General features: G+C 40.6%; 3 protein-coding genes across 5 annotated transcripts; 1 reads left to right on the top strand and 2 right to left on the bottom strand.

The window, feature by feature from the left end:
* Positions 1-960: 960 nt before the first annotated feature.
* Positions 961-12,441, bottom strand: ptdss1a (phosphatidylserine synthase 1a). The gene is made up of 14 exons (XM_077012528.1): positions 12,318-12,441; positions 11,969-12,224; positions 11,262-11,353; positions 11,077-11,121; positions 10,678-10,802; positions 10,303-10,461; positions 9,728-9,879; positions 9,315-9,456; positions 8,579-8,691; positions 7,983-8,048; positions 6,970-7,069; positions 4,086-4,154; positions 3,089-3,149; positions 961-2,750 (listed from the first exon to the last, which is right to left on the bottom strand). The coding sequence occupies exons 2-14, from the start codon at positions 12,214-12,216 to the stop codon at positions 2,647-2,649; spliced, it is 1,476 nt and encodes a 491-aa protein (XP_076868643.1). The 5' UTR covers positions 12,217-12,224; positions 12,318-12,441; the 3' UTR covers positions 961-2,646.
* A 4,023-nt stretch (positions 12,442-16,464) lies between these two features.
* LOC143519265 (uncharacterized) lies at positions 16,465-19,689 on the bottom strand. Of its 3 annotated transcripts, XM_077012526.1 has the most exons (9): positions 19,640-19,674; positions 19,373-19,485; positions 18,984-19,017; positions 18,571-18,733; positions 18,260-18,364; positions 17,673-17,729; positions 17,430-17,522; positions 17,142-17,261; positions 16,465-17,028 (listed from the first exon to the last, which is right to left on the bottom strand). In XM_077012526.1, exons 4-9 carry the CDS (start codon positions 18,727-18,729, stop codon positions 16,999-17,001), a joined length of 564 nt encoding a protein of 187 aa, XP_076868641.1. In that variant the 5' UTR covers positions 18,730-18,733; positions 18,984-19,017; positions 19,373-19,485; positions 19,640-19,674; the 3' UTR covers positions 16,465-16,998. The 3 variants fall into 3 exon arrangements, with proteins under 3 accessions (XP_076868641.1, XP_076868639.1, XP_076868640.1); XM_077012524.1 differs by lacking the exon at positions 19,373-19,485 and having other exon boundaries at positions 19,640-19,689; XM_077012525.1 differs by lacking the exon at positions 19,640-19,674 and having other exon boundaries at positions 19,373-19,562.
* Positions 19,690-19,702: 13 nt separating this feature from the next.
* On the top strand, positions 19,703-23,235 carry LOC143519264 (uncharacterized). The gene is made up of 6 exons (XM_077012523.1): positions 19,703-19,856; positions 20,871-21,070; positions 21,531-21,650; positions 22,006-22,062; positions 22,448-22,585; positions 22,737-23,235. Exons 2-6 carry the CDS (start codon positions 20,891-20,893, stop codon positions 22,848-22,850), a joined length of 609 nt encoding a protein of 202 aa, XP_076868638.1. The 5' UTR covers positions 19,703-19,856; positions 20,871-20,890; the 3' UTR covers positions 22,851-23,235.
* Position 23,236: the final 1 nt, after the last annotated feature.

Below are 23,236 nucleotides of genomic sequence, written 5' to 3'. Positions count from 1 at the left end.
AGCACAACCCCCATCTGTGGACGTCGGGCCCTCATACCATCCTCATGGAGTCAGTTACTAACCGTTTGTGCAGACACATGCACATTTGTGGCCTGCTGGAGGTCATTTTGCAGGGCTCTGGCAGTGCTCCTCCTGTTCCTTCTTGCACAAAGGCGGAGGTAGCGGTCCTGCTGCTGGGTTGTTGCCCTCCTACGGCCTCCTCCACGTCTCCTGGTGTACTGGCCTGTCTCCTGGTAGCGCCTCCAGCCTCTGGACACTACGCTGACAGACACAGCAAACCTTCTTGACACAGCTCGCATTGATGTGCCATCCTGGATGAGCTGCACTACCTGAGCCACTTGTGTGGGTTGTAGAGTCCGTCTCATGCTACCACGAGTGTGAAAGGACCACCAACATTCAAAAGTGACCAAAACATCAGCCAGAAAGCATAGGTACTGAGAAGTGGTCTGTGGTCCCCACCTGCAGAACCACTCCTTTATAGGGGGGGTCTTGCTAATTGCCTCTCATTTCTACCTGTTGTCTATTCCATTTGCACAACAGCAGGTGAAATTGATTCACAATCAGTGTTGCTTCCTAACTGAACAGGTTGGTTTCACAGAAGTGTGGTTGACTTGGAGTAATATTGTGTTGTTTAAGTGTTCCCTTTATTTTTTTGAGCAGTGTATATATTAGTTCACATACTAAACCTGTATTTTATATCTTGGTTACGTGCTTCTACCAAAGACAATCCCATACAAGGTCCTAGGAGATGGTCTGGCTTGCTAGTGGATGTGCTGACGCCGTGGATGGATGTGCCATTGCCGCCAGCAGACACACTGATGCCAACTTCTACCTGAGGAGAATCTAGAACAGATCTGTGCAGAACATATTCTGCAGTCTCCGCCATTTGTAGCTGAATGCTGTTAACTAAAGTTAAATCAGTCACAATAATCCCAACAGAGGATGAGAGAAACTCAAAAATGCAGGTAGAAGGAATTTAATTTGAAATTTTATAACAATTACATACATAAACATTGTTTTTTTGTAAATTCAAACACTGAAAACTTTGAAATGTAAAGTATAATATGAAATGTCTAGATATTGCTTTCTAAACCAATCTGATATGCTGACTAGTATAGTAAAGTGTTAACAAACTAACACTTACTATACTAAACCATCCTTAAAATGGCCTTTATCAACAAGGATTGTGTTGACTGGCTCAGGAATCATGGAATAGACATGCGAATGCAGGTTAAACATGTCAAAAAGTGCGTTCTTCTCAAAAAAATGCCTTTGCAGCACAGGTGGGACAAAAAACTGTACCTCCCCCCCAAACAAAACACTGCAAACTGGTTAAATGCAAACACCAACTAGAGGTTGCTCTACCATTACAGAAGTTTACTGTGTCAGAGTGGAAGAGGGAGACGAGCACTGATGCATTTCACCGCAGGTAACCCAAACCCACCAGATATGCACTTCACGGAGCATTTTGGCAAACGAGTGTGCAACAGTTCTTGAGAGAATGGTTGATTTTGTGCCAGACATGAAAAAGAACCCACGAGAGGGGAACCTTATTTACACCACTCCAAAAAATAATCACACAAAAGACATTTCAAGAACACGTAACAAAAGAAAAATACAGTAATGTAATGGAAATTTACTAAGCAATAGTTATTGGGACATACACTCATGCAAGCACGAACATTTCTTTGTTCCGAGTAAAGATCTGAATACTGGCTATTCATTTAATCAAGGGTAGGCAGTGAGGGCAAAACCCTGTCAAACGAGGGGAGTGGGTGGAGCTGAAACTCTTTGATATGCAAATGCCTCAGTAGACCTTGGAGCAAAAACCATAGCAGCTAGTTGGTGGCAGCCCCACGTTCACAGACGTTAGCGTCTCACATACACAACGGCTTGATCCAACATAGCATTTGAGTCGTGTGCGTTTCCCACTCACCCTGCTCCTCTGCCAAAGCAGCTTTTAAAATGAGCATGCGTCTCTGTCTCATGCCCATGCAGATGGGGTCGCCGAGCGCAACAAACCGCATCCCTCGCCAACAAATTAACAAACAATCGTTCATATAAATGGTCCTGCTAAAATTTATAAATAAACAAAAAACAATAATAATAAAAGGAGGTTAGCGTATATATAACGGGGTTATGCTAACCAGACAATAACGGTTTTTATTCATGGCTAGTATCAGTCACATGGTTTTGGTTAAGCGTTTTAGTGGTGCCAAAAGAGAGTAAATTTGTACATACACAAATGTTTCACGGCCAGTGAAATCAAACACTGAATGAAAGCTTGGAGGTTTACTCAAGCAGACAGCGTGATCACAGCAGCTGTTCAGTAAGGTCAAAACACACAACAGTCAAACACACCACCACCACCACCACGGCTCCTGTGATGGGTGGAGAGGAAGGTGGCTGTTCTGCTGCGACCCTTCACAGGAACACGCGCTGTGTACGTGGGGAAACCCCCATGTTGCTTTCACCACACACAAGGCCTCAACCAGACAGCAAGTGCACCCTCAATGTTCCACTCCACCTCAAGACGCCGTCTGTCTCTCTCCGAGAAGTCACCATGGTTGCGTTCACTCTTTTATTTGGAAAGGGGGTGGGGCCTCGCCCTCCTCAGGCGAGAGCGTCGGTAGAATCGTGCGCTCGTCACTTTTCTAGGCCGTTGAGGTTTTCGCTTTTTCCAGAGGCTCTTGCCCTCCCTCTCCTTCTTGGGGGAGCCGATGTGGACTTTGTTTCAAAGTCCCCTTTATCTACACACATCCATTGTGTGAGAGAGAGAGAGTTAGTGTGAGAGAGAGAAAGAGAGATAGATTTGTCCAGGCTTGAACTGTGAATTTCAATATGTATAATAAATTTAAATTGGATGGTAGTATGGAGGTGATAATTTATTTTCAAATAAACAAAAGCTGATATGAGAAAAGGTGCATATATATGTAGAATAAAGCCCTAGAGGTCATTATCTAAAGTAAAGCCACAAAGAACATCACTTTCTACTCTGTCTATGAAGGCACAAAATTATTAAAGATAGATGTTTTCACATAGATTGCCATGTTTTTTATTGTCATGTTTGTTTTTTTAACTTACTTACCTTTCGCATAATCGTCGTCGCCAGTCTCGGTGTAAAGGCCGTCGTCACACTCTGAAAGAGACTACAAGACAGAGCAGAGGTTTCACACGGCCCATCAGCACCAGGGGTTTTGAGCCTCATCAGATGTGCGCGCTGTGAGTGGTACATGTTCGATGCTCCAGCTGATCGGTTATTAAGATGAGACGGCTCAGGTGTACTGACAACCTAAACCAGGCGGGTGGACCGTAAGCAATCAACCCGTTTTACTTTGGAAGAGCGTACACCCTAACGTCAAACAGAATGAGGGGGTTTATTTGGAACAGAGTAATCCAAAAATTATAGTCACCCCAAACTTTTCAAGCAGAAACAGTAGGGGAGACCAGGAACAGTTGTAACACTGTTTGTGATTTTTCCAATAAATCAAGAACAATTTACACTGGAATAGCCAACCTGCTGTATTATGAACTTCAATGTGTCAACTACTGAAACAATGTATATAAGTGCGTTTATGAAATATGTACAGGTTGCAAAATTGATTTAAATAGTCACTCCAATGTTACATCTAAAATTTACTTAAGCAATCAAATACTCAAAATGAAAAAGATTATTTATCATTCATGTTATTGTGACTATTCATTTCTTTTTTTAAATAAGCCTAATGATTACTCTCACACCACATGACAAATAAAAGAGGGGAAGGCTCAGGCACCACACATGGTGTGATGGGGAGGATGCTGCAAGTGATGTGTAGGATGCCACCGTTGCCACAGTGGGTGTTGGAGCTGTAATACATGCAACTGCATTCACTGCAGCTGCAGTGGAAGATGGAACCTGTGGTGTCACTGCTGGCAGTGGGCGATCTGTGACTAGGGATGGTCACAAAATCAACTGTTTGGCAAATCATATCATGAAGGGACTATATAAATCGAACCTGACAACTTAGTTGCAGCCTATCAAATAAGTTCTACAGCAGGTTGAGGGAGGACAGGACCTCTACATCACTGAAGACCAGACTCACCTTGTGTCTGTGCCCATAGGTCTCCGCATACCACACCATTCCATACAGGCACAGGAACGTGATGAAAGCCTGAAAGGAGATACAACACCAACAAACACCATTGGTGGTGCAGTTTCCCCCATCAACTAACACCATTGGTGGTGCAGTTTAGGGGTGACCTGCAATAGTCGCTGATTCGACTATAGTCAACTATACCCCCTAGTCGACTATGAACGTCATAGTCGAATGTACCATTCTAACAGCATGGGGGTGCCCAAGGATGCTGCTAAGAATTGGTTGTTACATGAAATGTCTTTGTTTTCGTTATATATAGCCCTTTGTCAAATAAAATCATCCTAATTTCTGTTAATAAATATTTTTAAATGATGTGTGCGCATTAACAATAGGCATCTTCCTTACTACACATTAATAAATCACACCCTGCAGTTGCACAATCCAAATGAGCAGAGCTGAACACCTACAGGATCAGCATCTGCCGAGATTATAATAGCTACAAAAAAAACTTCAAAAGTATTTTGAAAAAGATAAAGATGAATCAAACAAAGTAAAGTGCAAGTTATGTCATCAACGTCTTTCATTTCACACGACAATAACCAAAATGGCATACCATTTAGAACGGGTAAGGCAAGGGGGGAAAAAAAAAAAAAAAAAAAAAAAAAAAAAAAAACTGTTCAGCCGTTTGTCGTTTCGGTCGTGTTGTCTCGTCGCGTCGCGGTGCGTCTCGGCAAGTAGGCCTATAAACATTTTTTGTTGTTGATTGCTTCTTAAACCCCGTTACTTGAACCTTTACTTATAATCTTTTTATGTTGTGTGGCAATTTTTTTATATTTTCAGGCAGGCACATTTTATTTAAAATATTTTTGACATTTTCCACAGTGCCTGTCTGACAGTTCGATATGCGCACTGCGCATTGATGGTTAATGTTCTCTACACTGTAAAAAATCTTTGTTTGCTTATGTTCTGTGAATATAAAAATGTATGTGGGCAAAGCATGAAACATAAAAATAGTTACTCCAAAAACAAAAAACGAGTTGTGCCATCAGCTGCTGCATTTTTACCATTCAACTTAATATTTTGTGTTCAGTAAATGAGCATTATGGTTCTCAGTCAACATGTCAAGTCCAAAGAAAAAAACTGTGTTGGGCGAGCAATAGTGGTAGTGGTGAAACTAATGCGCATGTTCAAGAGAGACAATTTTCTTGGCGCCTTCTGCACCACAACTAAAATGAAGACCAAGCGTTTCACCATTTATCTTCAAACGTTCACTGAGAGAAATTAATGTGGATCTTTACTACGCTAACACAACTAACTTGGTGGTGTTTGTTGAGTTTGAATTTTGAACTAAGTCGTATTTCAACATATTTTCCAAACGTATAGTTATCAAAACTAGAGCTAAGCCAACAAGTTGTTTTTCAGTGTTTAACTTTGCTATGAGTTTAGTAATGTTAGTGCTAATACTGTCGTGGTTGGCAAGGACAAGCTACCGATTAACGGTTAATTAACAGTCACGTGTTAACTGTCCGTTTGGAATTTAACTACCTCGGCAAACTTAGCATGCGGACTAACGTTAGCTACCTAGCTAGCTAGATCTGCGTAGTAATTAAGCATTTGCTGAAGCCCAATCGATTTCTAATTAAGTACTTTTTTAGATACTTTTTCCAACCACATACAGCTCCGCGGTCAGTTCTCCCGTTTCCCTGGATGTGTGTTGTATGCGTGTTAGTGTCCCCCCTCCTTAGAACCAGTGTGTTTTTGCCGTTAGCGTATTGCTAATAAAATAGCATTGAGCTAACGTTGGTGTCATGGCTCATTCTTGTCCTCCTGACTCGACGACGTTTCAATTTTTATTACATTTATAAAGCAGCTCTCATATGCCTGTTTGGTAATATTTTATGTTTACTTTTTGACATGCAAATAAAATGCACAATTACTTAATTATATTCTGTATATTTTGAATTTACTTCATAAAGCATAAAATGTATAGTTCAGGCAACTTGGATACTAATGAATAATTACCTGAACTAAACAATTGTAGCTGGAACAACATAAAATATTTTGTTGGACTCACTAGGTGTATTTGGTTAATATATAACATTTTGTTGGCTCAACTTATTTTCTTTAATTAGACTGAATTCTGTAATTGTCTGCAGAATTTAAAATTTGCAATTTGCAGAGCTTAAATTAGACCAACTAAAAAAATTAGGTGCAACGCATCACTAAGATTTTTTTAGTTGGTGAGACATGAAATTTTTTTACAGTGTAGCGTTTAATTAAAATATAAATAAGTAAATAAATAAAAGCTGAATAAAGCCAACCTACCATGTTTATTCATTTATATGAGTGTTTTAGGCTTTTACTTTGAAGTGGAAAAAAGTCCTGAATGAGAACGAGATCCCGTTTAAGGTGCTCTAGATAAAAATAAAAATAAAACCCGATTTGAATATTAGACGACTAAAAGGAAAATCTGACGAATCAAATTCGACTATGAAAATCCTTAGTTGAATACACCTCTAGTGCAGTTTACCCCATCATCAAACACCATTGGTGGTGCAGTTTACCCCATCAACAAACACCATTGGTGGTGCATCTTCCCCCATCAACAAACACCATTGGCAGTGCAGTCCCCCCCCCCCCCCCATTGGTGGTATAGCTTCCCCCATCAACAAACATAAATCCAGGATATCCTGCAATTACAATGTGACAAAACTAACACCTGCCCCTCAGCAAAACCAAATACCATTAACAGAAAGACACCAGCCATATTTTAAGTCATGCTATGATAAATTTTAAATAAAGTTTAAATGTAGTAATAATGTTCCTACATGTGGTTTTACAGCCATCAGCATGCAGACTGCTTTTGGTGTGAAGTGAATGGTGCACTTACCACACACAGGAGCCACAGAATCACATAGAGAACCTGAGTCTTGGAGAACAGGTCCTGCCCAAACTTAATGCAAACTAAGGCCTCCAGAAAAGCAATGGCCCTAAATATGTTTCAAACAAACAAACAAAAACATCAACAAACAAACAAATAGGCTGGGCAGCAAAAACTAATCACAACTTTTACTTGTTTTCAAGTATAAAAAGAAGTGATGTTCAACCTAAATATTCCTAATATTACTGAACCATTTCCATGAATTCAATAGTCCTATGAAATTAAGCCTAAATCTGCACTTCTAAAAGCAGGTGTGGGTGAATCTGGAAAAAGCCAGACGCTAGGGTTTCACCTCCAGCCATTTCCGTGGAGGCCAAAACTCAACGCTGCAGAAACTATACAGCAGTGCTAGTTTAAAGGAAGTGCTAGTTTAGCAGACGCGCCTACGAGCTTCAAACTACAACAGCTCTCGACTACCCAACCACGAGACATAACATTAACATGCACTCACACACACACATACACGCGTGCACACGCGGACACACATGTGTGCTTGTGCGACACGCTCTCTTCCGTGAACTACATCGGCTGACGGTGGCCAAAGAGAAGAGGAAGACAACAGCAGAAAATGGAAAAGATGCGAATTAGATCCTGGCAAAGAAAGACAGCAAACAGCACTACACGGTGTAGACATATTATGACGGAACTACACTATTATATAATGACTTTGCAACGTGCCTTAATGTAATGTGCAATAGGTTCAAATGTTATTTTGACCACAATGGTTTGTGCTTGTTTGAATCTGTACTTTATCAAAACGTCCACAAAGCTTATCTGTCGGAACAAGTGGTGTTCAGAGATTAGGAAGCACACAGCACACATATCTGCGTGCGGTTTGTTCAAGAGCGTATTTCGATGTCACGGTCTTTAATATTACAAATTCTTACATTGTGATACCATGTAACACGTGTTGAGCATCACATTAGGAGTGCATAGTGTGGATGTGGATGTGTGAAACTCACCCAAACACCCAACACTGCGTCCCCACGCGTTTGCACTGTGTGTCTGTTAGATATGCGTAGTACTGCCTATCACAGAAGAGGAAAAATTCCTTATGAATCTTCTTTTTTTGCTTTGGTTGCATCAAAGTAAAATGTTAATATAGTAAAAACACAAAAGCAAAATACCTCAAAGTGAAACACGTAAAATATGAACCAAGCTTACACTGATATCCTGAGACAAGTATAAAGCCCTTTCAAAGCCTTTCTTGTTCTTAAATTTTATGTCTGTCTATGGCTATTTGTGCTTCTTGGTCAATGTTTAACTTGCAAAACACTAGGTAATGACATTGACTCCTGTAGTTTAGTAGTAGTCTGACTCAAGGGTATCTTGAACTCTGGCCGATCCGTACTATTTTCTAGGATGAATTCTGTGATCAGATGCAAAGCACTTTGTAATTCGCTCTGGATAAGAGCATCTGCTAAATGCAGTAAATGTAAATGTTCTAAAGCAGTGTTGAGATGGGACAGAGTCTAGCTGACAGTTTTATGTTTCTGAGACACTGCGAGACCGCGTTTGCCGACTCATTCAAGCGATTTTCAGAATGTGGGGTTCTCACCTGACGGTGGGGGCGGTGATGATGCCGATAAAGAGAATGCGGCACCAGCTGAGGGCGTGGCATGCTGGGAACACAAAGATGTGCTTCAGGAAGAAGGTGTTCAGCTCAGTCAGCTGACACAGCCAGGCAGGGTGGCGAGGAGGAGGTACAGGAGGAGGTTGTGAAGATTTAGTAACCGAAGCAACCATGAAAAACTCCCACCACCCAGTGTAGACGTAGTGAACTGTGATGTGTGCTAATCACGACACCCATGCCCCTGCCTGAGGTTACGGTTTTTAGGGTCTTTTGCGCTGAGGTTGTAAAGCATGCACAGATGCAATCCAAGTGAACCAGTTACTCCGAGAGACCCACTGAATCACATTGATGAAAAGTTTACAGATGCACAATCTACACCAGGTCTAGTGTGAACACCCCTCCCCCACACACACACCAGAGAATGAAGAGAAATAGTGTCCTTTCATCTCTGTGGTAACCAGACTGAGGGCACGCAATCTAATTTCAGTTGAGGTCGTGGTGATGGGCGGCCGCATGTGTCTCTGCTCACATGTGTCCCACGCAACCAACCCCAGAACCATCACGCCATATTTCAAGAAGATTATAAGCGACGATCAAAAGAAGTTAAAACGTTCACTCATCTGTGCTTCGGTTTTGCACTTGTGCAACCATTATTCAAATAAAGCTACACATGTCCAGTAACAGCCTAAAGGTGTTACACAGGTGAAAGTCCTGGACCCACCTGCCAAATGATCATGAACAGGTAGACGCCCGCCACTCTCTGGAAGGAGGACTTTGGGTCGAACCAGCGCACGTATGTCCAGCTGGCTGGAGTGAACTGCAGGACAGCACGTTTGATCTTCCCAGTGGTGGTATGGATGTCCCTACGCAGCACATGGGACACAAACACGCACAGACATGCAGACAATCAGAGTTCCAACAGCCTTCTACATAACCTGCTGTGGCTAATGCAGTACGCTTGCAACAGTTAATCGTTAGATTTGATCTCTTTTGCAGTTTAGAATTATCCCACACCCAGCACGCTCACAACTGTAATCACCCTTGTTAAGTTATTTAATAATAAGAGTAAAGGAGCCTGATACATCCTTCTTCATTAGTAATATTTCAGTTTGGAGAAGTCGAGTGTGAACACACTTGATGCTGGCCCAGTGGTACGTGCGCATCTCCAGGAAGCGGCAGACCGTCATGCCCAGCCAGATGCCCCCACCGTTACACAGAAGGATGTCCAGAATCACCTGGTCCCACCAGCACTCAGCGAAGTTGGGCAGCAGGTGCATGAAGAAGAGCTGAAGGGGAGGAGACAATGGCGCTGAGTACTACTGCACTGCTCCCTTCACGACTTCTTCAAGCTGAGGAGGCGGGCAGAGAAGAGAAGCTCCTCCCCCAGGGTTGCAGACAAGCCCCACCCCCAAAATGGCCAAGAAGCCCCACCTTCATGCAGAATTTCAATTAGTTTTTCCATGTACATGACAAACCTTGTTTTAGAAACAGCCACTATACAAAATACTTAAACTCATTACATATCAAGCAATTACACCTCACTACATTACATAGTACATAGGAGTAGTACATAAGAGTAGTTATGAACTACAGTAATCCACCTATACCGAAAAGATTAACACCTACAACATAGAGAAGACCTGGGGTTAGTTTCAAAGGCCATTAGAGTGCAGACACCCTCATCAGATGACCTCTAGGGGGCAGACTACCTCAGTAAGCTCCCAGGTGATGCTGATGGTCCAGCACAGGCCATAGCTGCGGATGAGCAGGGCTTTCATGCCCCAGCCCCAGAAATGGCTGAATGCAAAGATGTCAAAATGACTGAGGATCCGCTCCCAGGTGATCACATGACAATTCACCGCATACTCCTGTCAAGAGAGAAAGAATTGCCCGCCAGGAAGAGGAAAAGTAAAGAAAAAGAAGTTTTAGAAACACGATGAACAAATGTTAATTCCAGTACAACAAATATAGAAATGTCAATATTGCAAGAGCCATAGTCAAAAGCATTCCCACCCCCATTAAAGTCATTAAGTGATTTATGGCACACCGAAGCACATGTTTTTTTCCCCTTTATAATTCCCTACCATTATGTCAGCTTCCCGCTTGGCGTAGCGAAGGTTTGGGTCCAACCAGTACATGAGGCCCTTGACCTGCTCCCAGTTCAGGAAGATAATGAAGACCAGGAACAGGAAGTAGAGGACACTCAGACCTGCCCACCAATCAGAACAACAGGTTTCAAACATTATAGTTTTGCAGTTCAGCCTGTGCTGAAAAAGAAAATAAGCTTCCAACTAGAGCTCAGTTTGCACTTTTAAAGCTTTGGAGCTTTTAATAAAAGGACCACCTAAACCTTATGCATTTAGACAGAGGCATAGGTTATTAAATCAACTTACAATATGTTGGCACATATTTACAAACAGCAAAGCCAGTAAAAGTGTCAAGGTAATGAATGCATGCATAAACACACCAAATTAGCTGCTTACCAAACACTATTCGCCATATTGCAGGGTGGGGTCTTGTAAAGGGACCTGGAAAAGCACAATAAATGACCATTCAACTACTCATTGCACACCAGTGTAGAGTAGGACATGCAATGGTGCTAATACAGAACAAAAAAAAACCCATTCACTTGCTATTGGACGCATGACCATCAGATGAAGTGTCTTACCATTAGGAAAGGCAAGGACGCTGATTACAGAGAAGAAGGAGATGATCACTATGAGACCCACCCGGAGATTGCCGTCTTGATTACTGTCATCACTGTAACCAAAATAAAAGCAAAGAAAACAGTGTACTGTTGCTGTCGATAAAAGGCAGCCCACGTGTTCACCGTCTCGGGATAATCCCCATATTACACATAATTGATCTCAAATCCACCTCACAAACGCATTTACATTCACAATATTCAGTAATTATCATGTGACGGCTCCCTCACAGCTGAACGTGGCCGTGTGTGTCGGGCTACACGGAACCAACGATGGTCCGTTATATGATACGTCGACTGAAATCATCATTGAATGAATAATCTAGCTGACAAGTTAGCGCGACTATTTATGTAGTTATATAAAATAATTAACGCGATCTAGATAGATAGTTAGAGGACCACGTAGAGGTAACGGGGCAAAAACCCCACCAAGCTGCTAGCTAGCCAACTCGTCCAGCTACCTACGCCGAGCAGACGACGTGTCATTTTAAATACGCGAATAATTATTCAGTAACATTAACTACAACTTAATCAAAAGCGTGAGGCAAAACGAGATTTGTGCCTGGTCCGGTCAGAAAACCCGCCTTTTGTCAGCCGGGCCGTTAGCCAGCCTGGCTGCGTTAGCAGGCGGGCTAACCGCACTCACGTTAGCCGTCCGGTTAGCAGCTTACCGCGTGAACGCGAAGTACATCAGACTGAGCACGGTGCCGGTCAGCAGAGTTATCGTGTGGGGCTTGTAGAAGAAATCTATGGTGATGTCCTCCACTTGCTGCTCATTGATCATGCGGAAATGCATCCTGTAGTTGACGTCGTCCTTGCTCAGGGTGCGAGATCCGTACGCGCCGGCCGCCATACTTGCGCGGAAACCGGGCAGCCAGCGAGACTCCGGTCCCCCCCGCCGCCGGGCCCCAGTTAACATTTAATGTCCTGTTAGAAAAGCCCGTGTGAACATTGAATTGTATTCCTGGTAATATTCTGTGAAGAAACGTCAAGTAAAAAAAACACTTATGGTTTTCATACCATACGGTTCACACAGGTGGAGCAGGCGGGCGTAAGGGCCTCGATTCTGGCGCCGTTGGGTGAAGGGGAAAAACAGCGCCCCGGGCTACCGTGTCCTAATGCTTTATTTATTTGCTTATTTATTTATTGTCCTTACATGTGTCCATACACAGTAAAGCAACTAAGTGGTCCAAACATTGCTGGCATATTTTAAGTTGTAAAATCTTCTAATTTCACTGTTGGTATCTAAACATCTTTTCACATTTTGGTCAAAGTACATGAAAAACAACGTCCGTCCATCCATCCATCCATCCATCCATCCACATCAATCGCCCAAGAAACTCGCAAGGTTTAGTGGTGTATATTATATTTCTGCATAAAGTCATCTTTTAATTCTTGTGAAATGGCAACGCTCGCTCTGCAGTATACGAGCTATATTAATATGCCGACGTCGCAGGTGTTGAATTCACAGTCCCCAAGGTGGAGGTCCTCAATATGCCACCTTCTCCTTACCTGGGAGTCAGGTGTAACGAAAACGTGTCAGCCAGTTTAATCAATAATTTAACCAAGGGATTATACGATCAAGAACAGGAGTAGAATTACAGTGCCCTCCATAATTATTGGCACCCCTGGTTAAGATGTGTTCTTTAGCTTCTAATAAATTAAATTGTTATTGTGGAAACAAACTCTTACACTGACAATTGTAGAAAAATGTAACCTTTAACTCAAGTGAAGTTTAAGGGAGAAAATAAAATCCCTGTCTAAGAAATAATTATTCTTCATAAAATCACCTGTTCCACAATTATTGGCACCCCTAACAATTCTTAAATGTATGAAAATAAATATATGTAATTAAAGAATTTCTGTCACTTCTACAGTAGTTCACGAAGTTAATCAGAGTATGTAGGAACATTTAATTAGCAATTTACAACTTCCTGTTTCCCTGGGGTATAATTATGACATGACACAGAGGCCATTTCTCTTCAACATAGGAAAGACAAAGGAACATAGCATTCAAGTAAGGCAGATGTGTGTTGACCTTCACAAGTCAGGCAATGGCTACAAGAAAATAGCCACTCGCCTACACCTGTCCATATCTACTGTCAGAGGAATTATTAAGAAGTTTAAAACAACTGGGACAGTGGTAAACAAGTCTGGACGAGGACGCAAGTTTATTTTGCCACCACGCACATTGAGGAGGATGATAAGAGAAATAAAAAGTTCTCCAAAGCTAACTGTTACAGAACTGCAACAAATGGTAGCATCTTGGGGTCACGAAGTCTCCAAAACAACCATCAGGCGCTATCTACACGCCAACAAGCTGTTTGGGAGGCATGCACGGAAAAAACCTTTTCTCACTCTCAATCATAAACGAAAACGTTTGGAGTTTGCTAAGCAGTACTGGAACTTCAACTGGGACCGTGTGCTTTGGTCAGATGAAACAAAGATAGAGCTTTTTGGCAACAAATGCTGTAAGTGGGTCTGGCGTAACACAAGAGATGAGTATGCAGAAAAGCACCTCATGCCCACTGTGAAATACGGGGGAGGATCAGTGATGCTATGGGCCTGCTTCTCTTCCAAAGGCCCAGGGAACCTTGTTAGGGTGCATGGCATCATGAATGCTTTGAAATACCAGGACATTTTAAAACAAAATCTGGTGGCTTCTGCCCGAAAGCTGAAGATGGGTCGTCACTGGGTCTTTCAGCAAGATAATGACCCTAAACATATGGCAAGATCTACACAGAAATGGTTGACCACACACAGAATCAAGCTCCTCCCATGGCCATCTCAGTCCCCAGACCTCAACCCCATTGAAAACCTGTGGGGTGAGCTGAAGAGGAGAGTGCAGAGGAGAGGACCCAGGTCGCTGGATGATTTAGAGAAATTGTGCAAAGAGGAATGGTCGAAGATCCCTCTTTCTGTGTTCACCCATCTTGTGAAACATTATAGGAGAAGATTAGGTGCTGTTTTGTTGGCAAAAGGGGGTTGTACAAAGTATTAGCATCAGGAGTGCTAATAATTGTGGCACACATTATTTGATGTTAAACAATTATTTCTTAATGTGGGATTTTTTTCCTACTGAATAAATGCACTTGAGTTAAAGGTTGGATTTTACTCTTTTTTCCATCGTGGTCCTATATTATTTAGAAAAAAAACTCAATTTATAAGAAGCTAAAGAACACATCTTAACCAGGGGTGCCAATAATTATGGAGGGCACTGTATCTGTCCAGATTTGAACACAGCGTCATTCTTGATATGCACTTGATAAGCACACCAAGTGCAATGTGCTAAACTCCCCACAATTTAGGATTTTGGTTAGTAGCTCTTTTTCTGAAAGCGAGTACACGGATTGTCTATGTCCTTAGAGAAAGACAAAAATTATTTTATCAGAAAAGCTATGTAAACTTGATTTAGGCCTACACTGTATGTTTTCATGTTCGTTATGCAACTGTTTAGAACTTTAGTCAGTGAAATAATATAACCTAATAGTCTAGGCCTAATCTTTCGAAAATAGCATAGGCCTAAATTACAGTGCTGGGTTGTGAAAACATTTTACAGGAACTATAACATTGTAGAATTATATGGGTTAGGTGATGTTTTTACCCCTTTATAGTCTCGTATTGGTGTCTAAAGCTGTGTTGATTTTATGAGTTGTTCACTTGCTACATGTTTCCCATAACCTAACTATAATCTTTTAAACAGAGAAAGGCTATTTTTTGTAGTTTTTTGTGCTTTATCTGTATTAGGCTACTGTCCTCTCTCTAAGTTTTTTCTCTTTGATTTGAACACTGCCTCGTTGTGAAAACAAGTAAAAAAGCCACAATTGTTTATTTAAAAAACATCCTCTCACACACACACACAACACACACACAACACACACACACACACACACACACACACACACACACACACACTAAAGTTGTCGTAGTTCACTCCACTCAAACATGTTTCGGGTTTAAAGGCCAAGTAATTGAAGAAACGAAAACGTAGCGAGTCTAATGTGTTTGCCCGCAAATAAATATGTGGAAGTACAGAATTTAGAATTTGGTCTATACCAGTAGCGAACCGTGACCATTAAACCTGGGCCCGCTACTCCCCCCCCCCCCCCCCCCCCAAAATTTTTTTTCCTCTCCTAATAAACTGCACTAAAGAATAAAGAAAAAACCGAGACGACAGTATAACTTTAGAAACGCATGTAGTGCGTTCAAATAACATTTGTACTAGATAACTTGTTAAGCAAAATAAGTTTCCAAACAAAATAAGGTTTCACAGCTCCGTGGTTCTCGCAAGCGGAATATGTAAATGAGGACGTCAAAGGGCCGAATCGAAACTAGCTAGCGGCCGTAGGCTAACGACAGCTAGCGTCGTCATGGCGAGCGGAAATTATCATACAGTTAAGCCCGCCCACTAAGAGGGAAGATATGATTGGTCAATTTTACTGTCATTTGAAACTGGTATTGCGCTGAATTATAACTGCCAGGCCCTCTGTAAACGAACAGCGGGCATCACAGTCCTGATAGGGGGAGACACAGGCTCACAGGCTTCCACTTAACCCCTCACCTTCCAACACAGATTGAATAGACACGGTTGAATAATTTATTTGCTTATATTTTTGTAACTGTTTAGATGTCGATTGTAAAACTGTAAGTAGATAAAATAAAATTGGATAATTATATATATATAATGTTTTAAGAATATTTTAGGCCCTCTGAGAGGGCGTAGAGGGCCCTGACGGTTCCCCACTGGTCTATACTCATTTTGATACGTTTAGTAGGCATATAGGCTATATTATAACAAAACACGGACGTAGTTTTGGGGGGGGACGGGGGGGACATGTCCCCCCCACTTTTTCAAAAGCCGGTTTTGGTCCCCCCCAGTTTTTACAGTTAAAACCAAATATTTAAGTAGCGACGAAGTCATGTCCCCCCCACTTTTTAACGGTTAAAAAAAACAATATCCAAATAGCGACAAATCTAGCACTAGGATCATGCAGCTCCGAGCTCCCCCCCCCCCCCCCCCCGCTCAACAATTTTTGTTCACAGCGCTCAACAATTTTCATTCAACCCCCCCCCCCCCCCCCCTCAACAGTTCGCCACCCCAGGTTGTGTCCCCCCCACTTATGAAATCAAAACTACGTCCATGTAACAAAAGGCAAAACTTCACAAACGCAGTCCACAATCGTATTGAAATATGCATGTTACAAATATGTATACAACGATATTTCATTGTTGATGATGAGAAGATGGGTTCCTCTCAATGTATCTTCCTTATGCTCTTAGGGAGATGTTCCTTGCCACTGTCGCCCTTGGCTTGTTCACTGGGGGCTTGGACTCGGACACTTGTAAAGCTGGGGTGGGTTTCCCGAAACGTTCGTAACGCTAAGTACTTCGTAACCTCGTAAGAAACGTACGAGGTTAAGAAGTACTTAGCGCTACGAACGTTTCGGCAAACCCACCCCTGCTTTGTGACAACAAAATTTGATTTCGTGTTGTTTATAAGATTTGGATGTGTAAAGTTCATTTTTAAAAATTTGTAAAATATACAAACAAAATTCAGTTGCTGACAGGTGCATCATTTAGCTTAAACAGCTAATTACAAATTATTTGAGCAAAGCATTTGAATGTGATGAGCTTTAGCAAATAGACGCATTTGCTTAGTTAATTCATTGTTCTTTCCCCAGTGTAAATATCTTTTGGTAAGTCACATTTCTTGCTTCAGCGTGATCATGGGCTAAAAATGGGAAGAAAAAAAAGAAATGAATGAATAACATATATTCCATCAATATCGGCTCGTTTTATCACATATGCTATTCACGTATGGTGCAAAAGGAATATGTGTCTTACCAGAGTGTTGAAATGGGCCCTGCATATAGCTTTACTCTCCCAGAAGATCAGTACTGCAGCAAGGACCAGTTCAAAAACATGCAGTGCTATAATTAAACTTCTTAGCCCAACATCCAAAGTCTGGAGATAAAGAAACAGGTAGAACAATCAATAGAACGAGTAGATCAATACCACTGAACATCAAGTACATCAAGTTAATCACACTGCAAATGTATATAAGCAATGTCTACTAAGCTTGGAACAAAAAACCACATTAAATCTAATATTAATTAATTTAAAAGGCTTTACCGTTGGAGCCATTTGAAAGTTCCTTGCAGATAAAACAAACGTCGTAACTGCCCAGAAAATGCCGATGATATTGAAGACAAATGATATCTTCATCTGTTTTTATAGACAAAATATGACACCAGTTATTCTTCCTGCACATTCAGTAGTAAAACAATTGCCAATAGACTGTTGAATGTTGTAAACAGTAAGTAAGAAAGAACATTGTTCACAAAAATCTGTGACAAAGTCGAAACTTACACTTACCACGATCATTAATGGAGAATATCCAGCTGCATATGTCAGAACTCCACAAGCAATGAACTTTAAAAAATAAATTTAAAAATGAACATTTTAAATTGCATTTATTTTCTACATGTTTTATTGTGGGGGATATATAGGCCAAATAGTCAAAGAGCTCATTTTAATTGAATGATTCTGTAAACATGTATAAACAAGTCCATGATTTAAGTCTATCTTGGGTTTTTGAATGTTTTTAAATATATGAAATAAGAGTTGTGATGTCTGAGAAGATAGCAGTATTATAGGGGTAATAGAAGGTTCAGGTGACAGGCGTTTCAGTTTTCATAGTAGTATTTCCTTGTGCAGTCAGGTCTAATATCTAATATCTAATATATGCATTTCAAGTGATGAATGAACTCGAAGACGTCAAGCATGTCCATGTTCAGATGCCACACCTTCACCTTTTCCTTCCACTCCACAAACCCATGATCTCAAAGCCCCATCACCACAGCACTATGCTCCCACCCCACAGTAATGTAGATTATCTTAGAAGTAACAAAGACAGGAAGGAAGCGTATCTGTGTTTCCTGAGATGGAATAGACAGTCTTACCACAACGCTGGGAAGGGTGACGATGCCATCGTCAGAATTCTTATTGGAGCTAATAAGTATTGACCCAAGACAGAGTATAAAAAGACCAGCGGTGAGTTGTGCTACCTTAAACACACAGAAGAACAAATAATATTACAGAACAAATAGTATTGCTATATATATATATATATATATATATATATATATATATATATATATATATATATATATATATATATATATATATATATATATATGCACAGCAACGTTCAGAATCCGAAATAACGGTTTTCTGGTTACTGTAGTTTGGGAAGGTGAACAGGCGTACATACCCCCAGCGCTTTTGGTCGCCCCCTGAGAAAAACCTTGTACACATCCCTGAACACGCAGGTGAACTTCTCCGGCATCAGGTCCCCATGTCCTGTGGTCGTCAGACTCCCTAGCGGTATGGTGATGACCATACAGTCATCCGTTGAAAAAGTGTACCTCATTTACCTTCAAGAAAATTAAAGGAAATACACCCAAAACATTAGTTACATTAGTTCCTGTAGCGCTTACATTAACGCATTAATGAGCAAAAGGAACATTATTTAGAATACACTCAATACTATTCTGTAAACATAAATTTAAATATGTAGCTATCGCGTTCAAACATCTCCAAATAAAGTTTAATAAACTTAGATTAATGATAATAAACTTTAATAAATAACTCAAACAAATGTGTTTGGGGGGTTGGTTCACATACCTGGCGTAGAACTCAGACTTCAGTAACTGAAGATCTAGAAACGTTTAATGAGATTAATGAACGAAAAAGTAACAGAATAACAAGAAAGAGTGACGACAATTTCGTAAAGGAAAAGGCGCATTCGTCTAAAACATTTGTATTAGGTTATAGGCGTATCAAAATGTGCAATATAAAAGTTATTAAACACAAATTAATTTAAATTAAACAAAATGGATATAAAGTGTATTAGTGAAATAGGCTGAAATAGTAAATAGTAAATGAAACAAACGAAGGCAAACGCTGTAAGCGTTACGTAAAACAGCTATCAACACAACTTACGAATCATAAATCATATGTATGGTGTGTTAAAGCATTTGTACGTTTTCGTTTAAATGACATAAGGCACACACCGCTGTCAATCTGGTTTTTCTTCTGAGAAAGCGTATCCTGTACTTTGCGTATGTTGGACTTTCGCAAAAGATTAATTCAGATTAATCGACTATGCGCGTAACGGTACAGCCCACTAGAGGATTAAACAACAGAGACACGTTAAAATGGGCTTGATTCCGTTCGGGTGGACTCTTTTTCGTCACTCATCTTGTTCTTGGCGCTCCGACAGACGTTAGCGGTACGCGTTGATATACTGGAGCTACTGTAGATGGAAAACATGATCTCACCTACAGTCCGCTTCGTTGGTGATGCACAGTCCAAGTGACACTAGCTCCGACTGACTGTTAAAACCACTTCAGGAAGTCGCGAGTGTTTTTTTAATCTATTAGGCTATTTCCTTTTTGTCGCTCTGGACTGAGCGGACTTCGTTTTCTTCTGTCAAAAGTGTGATTGCTGATATATCAGTTCTCACGGGGCAAGGTGCAAGAGCCCAAATCTACCGAGGTAAGTTCCTTTCAGCGTAAGCACTAAAGTTCGAATTTTTTCAGTTTAGTGAACTACTTTAGTGAACTATTCAATTATAAAATAATTGCAAGAAAGCAGTGCAAGAAAGATATGAATTGCTACCAAGGATATGAAATGCATGAAGATGTTGAGTTAAGTCAAATACTTCTGAGTGAACTTCTGAGTGAGAGGGTATTTTATTGAGAGTTGCGTCTCATTGTAATGCAGATAAAATGAGAGAAGCAAACGTTTTCAAATTTCTGACTAATATACATCTAAAAAAAGAAACAAAACAGCAACAATTATTTAACATTGAAACCTAACTTATTAATAACTCTTTAGTTGGTCTAAGTGTTGTCTTACATCGGCAGAGAGCTAACAGTCTTACATATTCCTTGCCAACGTGATGAACTATTATATGAACTACTTTAATTTATCATATATCATCATATACCTCTAATTCACATAGCGAGCCAAATTGCATTATTCATTTACATTTAAGGCAGTGAAATGTCAGAATTCAAGATACCGTTGAACCAGAAAACTACTAAACTACAGGAATCAATGCAAATATAAATATAAAGAAGCTATAAATATAAATGCAAATAAACAGTTCAATATTGCAAAACAGCTGGAATTAAAACGGATAAGAAGTGCAAATAAACATAGGTACCCACATAGAATGTAAAGCTCAATGACAACATGTGATAGATTTGTACTCTGCAGTGCTATAAATTCCCTATCTGCAGTGGTAGTGGCCGTCTAAGTATTCAATAAACAGGTGTGTTCAGTCTACGTTTGAAGACCGCGTGCAAGGGACTGGACGGTCCCGACAGCCAGTGGAAGATCTTTCCACCACTTCGGAGTCAGCACAATTCTGTTCCACAGTGATATGACAAATGGATCTTTGTACTTCTTTGTACTTTTACTCCTGGATTTAACTAAGTGCAAAAATAACTTGCGAGACCAAAAGTTTGCGAGTCAGGGCACTTGTTTGTTTGTTTGTTTGTTTAGCTGCTCATCCCTGATGCGTCATGGCTCGTGCCCATGTTCCCATGAATATAACGGAAGAGGGCGGTGGCGGGAAAGGAGCGTGTGAGGCTGAGGAGGACGATAAAGGTCCGCTCATCAAGTACTACAGAGCTACCGACCTCATCCCCGACAAGAAACCTCGCCTGCATCGTCTGTTCAACAAGCAGCCAGCAGTCTGGGCCGTAAGATGCTACTCACACGAAAGTGTTTATAAGAACGCACGCGTGCCAAGGGAAAAATCCCAAACGTTTAAATAACTAATCTGGTTAATTATCTGGTTAATAATCTACACAAATTACTAATGCTGGTATTAATGATTGGAATATAGCCGTGCGCCATAATAGTCCATTTTGGTACGGAATATATCCCTTTAGTCCTGGGCTAGAGATGTGTTCCAGTTATTATAACGTGGGCCAATTAGACCTGTGTTATGGCAGAAACACTTTAACTTCATTAACATCATTAACTTTTACTTTAACATCATAAACACTAGCGTCGTTAATATCTTCCACACAAACTGCATTTCACAGAGGGCATAATTTAATCTTTTAAACTTCAACAGTCAATGGCTATTTCCTCCAATATATTTGTTTCTTATATTGTTATTTTTTGTTATATTTTTCTCTCTCTGTCTGTCTCTAGTCTGTCCAGATCACCTGTGGAGTACTCAGTCTTGGACTGGGGCTGGTCTTTGCTGTGGTATTCGAAATTCAAGTCTGTTTAGTCGTCTTGTTTAGGGTGCCCTTTATGACAGGAATAATGGTACGATGAATGTCATCTATGACACTTAAATTTCTAGATAATATTTTGCAGTGCTACATTTAAATATATATTTTTAATATATATTTTAATTATTAATATTGATATTACCCACACATCCATGAAATATTTGTACATTTATATCATTTTATTTTTATACAATTTATGCAATTTTGTGGTTGCATAATTGAACTCCTTTTCAAAGGCTTTCGTAAAACAACAGTGTCTGACCCTTGGATTAAAGATATACTACTCAAACAGCGAATTTTATGGCTTTTTACGTCATGAGTGAGTTAAGCAGCTGGTCGGCATACTGGTCTTTCCATGGTGCTCTAAAATCTTTTTCCTTTTGTTACAGTTTTTGTTTGTTGGATTTTTGTCCAACTTCCTATACAAATATCCAGGACTGTTACAGGTTTGTGTTTCAATATTAGACGTCATCACTGCATAATGGTGAAATCCCTTTCATACATTCCTTCATGTCATATTTCATCACAGCTCTACTTTAACCTATGAGCTTATGCATAAAATTATTCAGATCTTTAAAACATATCCAGGCTGTTGTATAAATGTATTTACATTTTTGCATTTAAGAAGGTGAAATACATACACAAATAATGAGCTCCTGTAACATTACATTACAGTCTTGTGGGGTGTGGGTGGTGGTGGTGGTGGGGGGTGCATCAATGAATGATGCACATGTGCTCACCAATACAACATGTGTAACATACCAAATATTTATTTATTTATTTATTTCCTTTTTTGCCAGTTTTTCACAGAACACATGTTCTTTTCTGCAGATGTGTTTTATTTCCAACATAAGTGTCCTGGTGATTACTGTGATCGGAACTGTGCTACTGGGGGTTGATTTAGCCAAACAGTCATATGAGCTGTCAAAGGGGCTGCAGAATGAGCTGCAGAATACACTGAAGTATAAGGTATTCCCAAATATTTCCCAAAACAAGATGTTTGCTGTTTCACTCTTTGGATCTTTTATACACTTACGTCTGTTTAAGGTATGTGTAGGAAGCATGATCTCATGTAATGTGTGTGTGTGTGTGTGTGTGTGTGTGTGTGTGTATTATGCAGGTGGAAATTCTTCTTTTGTGCGTAACACTGCTGGACATGGTTGTCTCCATTGTTCTCACAGTCTTCATTTATGTCGAGAAACACAATCAGGAAAAAAATGACACTAGTTCCTAGAAAGCAAGAACGGCCAATAGTATTGAAGCAGCCGTTACCACGGCGTCTCGGAGGCCAAAGCAACCAAACAGCTGAGCCAAACGAATAAACACCTGACCCAAGCCATTTCAATAAACTCTTCTGCTTACAAGCCTTATGGAAGAGGACCAGGACAACATACGACTAATTATTATATATACATACACAGGGCCCTAGATAGGGAAGCTCAACCTTCCTCTTTTGAGATTCTCACTATTACAATTCTCTCACATCCTCTTAGAGCTTCATCTGTGGTTTCACTGTCACCTTCACCAGAGTTAAGAGCTCATTAAGAGGAACGTCGCTTGCAGCAGTTTCCCACACAAGTGGCTATGTTGACATTGTTAATAAAGATTTAACATGCAAGG

The sequence above is a fragment of the Brachyhypopomus gauderio genome, chromosome 7 (genome assembly GCF_052324685.1).
Source record: "Brachyhypopomus gauderio isolate BG-103 chromosome 7, BGAUD_0.2, whole genome shotgun sequence".
NCBI classification, from domain to species: Eukaryota; Metazoa; Chordata; class Actinopteri; order Gymnotiformes; family Hypopomidae; genus Brachyhypopomus; species Brachyhypopomus gauderio.
The sequence above is the reverse complement of the archived record's forward strand: the minus strand, read 5'-3'. Positions and strand labels throughout refer to the sequence as shown.

Coding starts and splice junctions, on each gene's coding strand:
- ptdss1a (XM_077012528.1), bottom strand. CDS start 12,216: ATGTTAACTGGGGCCCGGCGGCGGGGGGGACCGGAGTCTCGCTGGCTG. Junction 11,122..11,261: donor CGTCCTTGCCTTTCCTAATG/GTAAGACACTTC, acceptor GTGCTTTTCCAG/GTCCCTTTACAAGACCCCAC. Junction 9,457..9,727: donor TACCACTGGGCCAGCATCAA/GTGTGTTCACAC, acceptor TGTGCTGCGTAG/GGACATCCATACCACCACTG.
- LOC143519265 (XM_077012524.1), bottom strand. CDS start 18,729: ATGAGGTACACTTTTTCAACGGATGACTGTATGGTCATCACCATACCG. Junction 17,730..18,259: donor TCACCCTTCCCAGCGTTGTG/GTAAGACTGTCT, acceptor TATTTTTTAAAG/TTCATTGCTTGTGGAGTTCT. Junction 17,029..17,141: donor GGGCCCATTTCAACACTCTG/GTAAGACACATA, acceptor TCCCATTTTTAG/CCCATGATCACGCTGAAGCA.
- LOC143519264 (XM_077012523.1), top strand. CDS start 20,891: ATGGCTCGTGCCCATGTTCCCATGAATATAACGGAAGAGGGCGGTGGC. Junction 22,063..22,447: donor AATATCCAGGACTGTTACAG/GTTTGTGTTTCA, acceptor TCTTTTCTGCAG/ATGTGTTTTATTTCCAACAT. Junction 22,586..22,736: donor AGAATACACTGAAGTATAAG/GTATTCCCAAAT, acceptor TGTATTATGCAG/GTGGAAATTCTTCTTTTGTG.